We start from the raw sequence: 6,211 nt of genomic DNA on the forward strand, positions 1-6,211 counted from the left end.
GACAAGATTACCATTCTGCTCCTTAATTTCAAAATGACGAAAATACCCTCTTGACCATGTATCAAAAGGGACTCCGGTGACAGATTGAAACAAAGCTACAGCGACAACCATGTGATGAGTTTATGGAAGAAAAAGAGAAGAACTTAACAGACTCACAATGTGAAAGGGAGAGAGAAGGGGGAGAGAGAGGAATTTGCATAGAGAAAAGGGGCTCAAAGGAGAAAAGCAGCGTGGGCTTAAGGAATTTACCTAGAAGAAAGGGGTTCAGCAAGAAGGTAGCGACGGGCTCAGCAGCGGTGACAACTAGAGCTGTGAAGGTAGACGATGACGGGCTCAGCAGCGAGGGTAACATGCTTAGTGGCGACACGACATGAGCTATGACGGCAATGAGAGCCATGCGGGGTTTCTTGTGAAGAAGCCCAGAAGAAGATTCTTGGTGAGGATGACTGAGTCTCTCTAACCTGGCTCTAGAGTACAGACTGAGGCTGTGAGTCACCGAAATTGTGATATGAGGCGAATCCTAATTCCTAAAAGGTATTTATATGTATATACCCTGGGACAAGTATACCTTAAACCCGATCCCGTTCTGCCCCTTCGAACACTCACTCCGAATGAAACTCGCCCCGTCTCAAGTCGGGTTATTATCCGTCCTGATCAGGTATGGACGAGTCGAATACCTACGGGTTTCGGTACTCCTGCCAACTCTAATCACATATTGATACTCCATTTATTAAGGATCAAATACTAGTCAATAAATTGTTATAACGCAAAACAAAATTCGAACTTTTAATACTTATTTAAGTGGATGAATAAAAAAATTACTCAATAAACTCAAGTTATTAAAATAAATACTAATTATTTTTAATATTAAAAATTCTTAAAATTTAATTTTAATTATAATTTTATAAAATATTTATATTAATAATTACTATATATTTTTTATTTAATTTTTTTAATAAAAATTTTTGTATAATTTTATATATTATCTCGTACATGATAAACATACACTAGTAAAAATTACATAATAATCGGCATTGTGCGAAGCCACCCTCAGTTCCACTTCGTTCATTCTCTCCACTTTTTCCTCCCTCTCGTCCATTGGCTCCTCTCTCTTCCCTTCATCGACGTTTCAAATCACACCGTCGCGTCACACCCACAAACACTCTACACCGTAAACCCCTCTTTCTCAGTTCTCACCTTTCATTCTCGCCGGCGAGATCCACCTTGCTAGATCTCAAGAACTTGCCGGAACCCCACACGCGAGCCAGGACTGGTCGGAGTCGTATAATCGACTGCCTCAGCCTCACCTAGTTTATTCTTATAACGTATTTCCTTTAATTGCAAACCCGTCAAGATGAAAGCACTTTTCTTGCTCCTGATATCTCACATCATCTTAAGCCATGTCTTCGGCGAACACATCTTCCCTGCAAATATCGGTAAATCGATCTTTTATTACTACCTTTCTTTCTTTACCGATTTTCATGTTCGTGAATAATTTGGATATTGTTGCGTCATTGAAATAGGCGATGATTGAAAATCTGAATAATTTAGTCTGGGTTTGTGCTGAAAGAATGCACGTTATGGTCAATTGAGCATTTTCATGATGTGAAAAGTAGATATTGATTCTTTAGGTTTATATATGTTGAGTCGTGGTTGTTCTTAATGATCTAACTGCTGAATTTTAGTATACTATACAATTTTTTTCTTTTTTTTTTTCCCGTTATTATTAGTATTTGAGCTTGATCACTGCCAATTATATAAACAGGTAGCACATTTGGTGGAGGCAGCTCTCGTGAACCGAAATACAAGATCGAATTTCATTCAGAAGAATCCCCTTATCATCCTGTAAGCTTCTGAAACGTGTTTGTTATATGCCATTGTTTAGGGGGTGTTAATCTATTGTTCTTTCTATGATTAAGTATATTTTCTCCTTTCGAAAATTCTCATAGGAATTTGCCCCTTTTGGATATTCTCAATTTGGTCTCTTCCATTTGTAATTTTATCGAACCTAATTGTATTCCTTTACATAATTGAAATAGTGTCTAGAAGATTCTCTCATTGTTCTGTTTTTCCTCTTGATAAAAGGCAACTTGTTATTAGTATAAAGAAGGATGGAAATAAGAATGGTTGGTCCCTTTTTTGTGAAATTAAGGTTCTAAATTGTTTGACAACTTCATACTGACAGTGGTGCCCAAAACTCCAGACAGTTTAGTAACTTAATTTATAAGAGTAGTTTTGTAATCACCGTATTGTGCCTTTTGCATAGTTTTATAAACCTTTGCTTATAACACAGTCATATTTTTGGTGAATTGATAGTCTCAGTGTGCGTGCCTTTGGGTATCTTATTACATCCACCTTCTAATAAGCATGAGGTTCTCTATCTCCAGGATGATGATCAGGAGTCTATTGTCATGCCGGGCAAAAATGGACAGAAGTTCATTTGTTACTTGCCTAGGGTTGAAAAGGAAAAAAGTGGAAAGCCTGTTATCCAGCAAAATGTTAGCAGCATGATTGTTGAAACTGAGAAAAGGGCTAAACAGAAGACACCAGACGAATTGCTAGAAGTTTTGAATGGTCCATGCTTTGTCAGAGTTAGTATTTGCATTACACTAATGTTGTTGAGTGGTGACTTATTAAGTAATATCTATTGTGGTCTAAATATTTGCTTTCTCTGGAACTTCTTTCAGATATATGGTATTGTAATGCTAAAATCATGTTCATATACATTTGCTGATGTTGTTTATGCAGCAAGAAGGTTGGTGGTCATACGAATTTTGCTACAAAAAGAAGTTGCGACAGCTACATTTGGAGGATGATAAGGTATACACTTATCCCCTTTGGATTTAATCCTCCATTTTCTTTTTACAAGTTTCTCTCTTATTGATCCTCTAGATAAAGGCAATTGTGAGAGGGATTACATTCATGAATGAGTTTGAATGGGTAAAGGTGGTTGTCATGGCTTGGCTTTCACTCTTTGGGACTTAGGTTTCTTATCCCGGTTAATCTAGATCAACAATATCAGTAATTACAACATGTTCAGGATCACTTGTCACCGGTATAAAAGTTGGCACATGTACAGTTGTACACCATGATATTTATCTAGAACATAATTGTTAAAGACCCAATTAAATAATGTCAGTTATATAGACTTATGCCGTATTTTGAAAAAGATTGAAAACCAGTAAAAATATGATAGCTCTTATTTTCATACATTTCAGAGCCTTTGATATGTTTATTTTGGTGTATATGAAAGATGTAAATGTAATCAATAATTTTAGATAATATGAAAATTCAAGTGATTTACAATATTTACATTTTTACTCTGAAAGCTGATTGTTTTAACAAGTTAGTCAAAAAAATAGTTATTCTGCTTTGTAGATTTGTTTACTTGTAACTTGGTATTTTCCTAGCAGATTCTATCATACTACCAGGATTTGGATTCTCTCTTTCTCCCATTAATAAGAGAGGTTCTATTTTTAAAGAAAAAAGACCAAAATTATAGTTCTACGGGATTGGTGGAGCTGGAGCCACCAGCATGAATCATTGTTTGAGTAGGTTCATCTACATCAAAAGTTTGTGTCTTTGTTTTGAGGGTACCAAATTTTATCCTTTATTGATCACTGATAATAGAAGTCAATGATTGGAATAAATCTTATGGGTGGGTTGGAGCCTTTTTCTTGGTCATCAATATTGATGTGCTTATAGCAATTTTTCCTATAATTTCTGGTCAATTAGTCAATAATATCGCTATTGTTATTGGAGAGTTAAAGAAACATTTTCATGTCCAATAATCATTTCATTTTCCTTGTTATAGGTGGTCCAGGAGTTTGTATTGGGAGTTTATGACCCAGAGGCTACAGCTGCCTATAACCAAAATCTCTCTGACATTTCTACGTTAAAGGATCCTCGCTCAAAAGATGCATCTCAAAGGTAGCTTCCGATGACTGTCACACTAACGTCACATTAGTGTGAAGATAGGTTAACTTTTGGAGAATCAGTTTTACACGATAAATTCTGTGATGAAAACAACCTTTGTACATGATGTTTATTCAGGTATCATGCTCATCAATATACTAATGGAACTACCTGTGATCTTACAAGTAAACCACGAGAGACTGAGGTATGAAATCTACCAAAATCTAGTTCTTTTGCTTTTGAAAATCATACTGATTTCATTAATTCATTCAAACATTCATCACAGGTGAGGTTTGTATGCTCAGAACCCAGAGCAATGATAAGTTGGCCACACACTCGCCATAACATGTGTAAAATGGGGTGGAGATGGCATGATTTATACAGGGTACTCTCTCTCTCTCTCTCTCTCTCTCTCTCTCTCTCACACACACACACACACACACACACACACACACACACACACACACACACACACAACCCTTAGTATGTTAAGTTGGACTAGACACTTATTGTGTACTTCTGAAAAGTGAGTGCACTGAATACCCAACTCTAACTCAGACAAAAGATCTACCTCATTGTCCTCCACTGGACCACCACTCCTGCCGCCGGACCACATATCCGGCCAGGGGTAATGATCTCATAAAGTATTTTCTCATCCCCCAGTACTATTGAACAATGTACAAAGACAATCTCTTGTGTTCCTAACCTTGTTCTCTGTCTTATTTTGCTACCAAATGCCACCTCGTTAGTGTTTACTGAGATATTTATATTTTGCTTCTAATTCACCTGTAGATTGTTTCAAGAGGAGAGACCAGTATGGCACACCATCGATTGTAATGCTCTAGCAAAGGATTACAAGGATGATGATAAAGTTAGAGTAGAAAACAGAGACATGGAGATAGTTATGGTTACAGATTCTGAAACTAATTATTCAGAGTAATCATGTAAAAATAAACAATGATAATGGAAAAAAAGAAGGATAAAGCAAATTGTATTTTTTACAGAGAGAAAAAAGGACTACTCAGCCAGAAAATGTTTCCCTGGAATGTCATTATATGCCAGATATGACTGTTTCTGGCAATTTGTCTGGCAGTATTTCTTCTTGATGTGCGACGAAACCCTTTTTGCAAACAGTGGATGGATGTGGTTTCTCTTGATCTTAAGCTGCTCTCCCTTGAATTGTCCTTTTTTGGCGTTAATCGCATAAGAATTATATTATAGGTGAGCAGTGGTCAATTGTAACAGAAAGACGGAAAGTAAAATAATTTTGATTTTGATTATCAATATTTGACCAAGTCTTGCATTGTTTAATTATTTTAAGTCCCATAGAAACCAGCATAATAATACATTGGCAGTTTAAATAATATTGATAAGCTAAAAAGAAAACAGAGAAAAAGTTAGGGTCATGCACAGGCTCCTAATGGTGAAAGCTAGGAAAAAATTCTACAAATTTGCCGCCACTAATGTTACCTCTCTTTGCTAAGATGTATGTATGCAACAATTTCCACCGCAACAACACGAGTCGAATGCAGCTCCTCGCCAACCGACCAATCAGTTTCTCTGAATTTAAACGTTTCCAGTTAACACTAAATCCACTAGAATTTTGCCATGAAGATATCACTCGTGGATTTCCCCAAGTTGACCTAAGCCAACCATCCAAATCCAAGGTAGAAATCTCATGTTCTGCGTGAAACCAAATTGCTACCAAATTACCCAAGACTTGCTGCAATCCCACAAAGCAGTGGAGAGTAGTATCCAACTCTCGTAGCACCTTAGAGCACATGGGAGAATAACAGTAATCTAAGAAGCCGAAACCAAGCTATAGGAATCACATCAACCAGAACCAACCAAATAATGAGCTGATATTTTATCAACTTGAGTTGATTGAATAGTAGTTCACTCGTTCGTCTGAGCAAGTGTCGGAATTTGAATCCTGCCTTATTTATACAGCTATCCGTTGATCAGGGACAAATCATTGAATAGAATTCGTCGCAGATTAATCCTTAACCTATAGGTTAAGGGTATAGGTTAAGGATTGAAAAAAAGAGCTTATATTTGTCTGAAGGTAGCTAATTTCCAATCCCACTTCCAGTTCCCTATCTCGTTCCGATCACTTCCCTTTTAGCAACCACCACTATCCCTTTGCAGCTAGACAGATACCACAACTGAAAGTTCAATAGTTATTATTAAGCTAAAGTATATGAGTAAATATTATATTATTTAGAAATCGATTAGATTATATATAAATTAATGATAAATTTGAATTATTTATATTAAAAATATTTTGCAGAATATT

General features: G+C 36.3%; 1 protein-coding gene across 1 annotated transcript; it reads left to right on the forward strand.

Annotated features, from left to right (window-relative positions):
• Nucleotides 1-1,023: 1,023 nt before the first annotated feature.
• LOC107479298 (protein OS-9 homolog) lies at nt 1,024-5,210 on the forward strand. The gene is made up of 8 exons (XM_052258325.1): nt 1,024-1,436; nt 1,766-1,845; nt 2,388-2,591; nt 2,749-2,820; nt 3,815-3,930; nt 4,054-4,120; nt 4,202-4,300; nt 4,703-5,210. Exons 1-8 carry the CDS (start codon nt 1,355-1,357, stop codon nt 4,853-4,855), a joined length of 873 nt encoding a protein of 290 aa, XP_052114285.1. The 5' UTR covers nt 1,024-1,354; the 3' UTR covers nt 4,856-5,210.
• The last annotated feature ends 1,001 nt before the right edge of the window (nt 5,211-6,211 follow it).

This window comes from Arachis duranensis, chromosome 3 (genome assembly GCF_000817695.3).
Source record: "Arachis duranensis cultivar V14167 chromosome 3, aradu.V14167.gnm2.J7QH, whole genome shotgun sequence".
NCBI lineage: Eukaryota > Viridiplantae > Streptophyta > Magnoliopsida > Fabales > Fabaceae > Arachis > Arachis duranensis.

Bases quoted from the DNA above. Each gene is read 5' to 3' on its own strand.
- LOC107479298 (XM_052258325.1), top strand. From the start codon at position 1,355: ATGAAAGCACTTTTCTTGCTCCTGATATCTCACATCATCTTAAGCCAT. The intron at 1,437-1,765 runs GTAAATCGATCT...TTATATAAACAG, and splicing joins CATCTTCCCTGCAAATATCG to GTAGCACATTTGGTGGAGGC. The intron at 1,846-2,387 runs GTAAGCTTCTGA...CTCTATCTCCAG, and splicing joins AAGAATCCCCTTATCATCCT to GATGATGATCAGGAGTCTAT.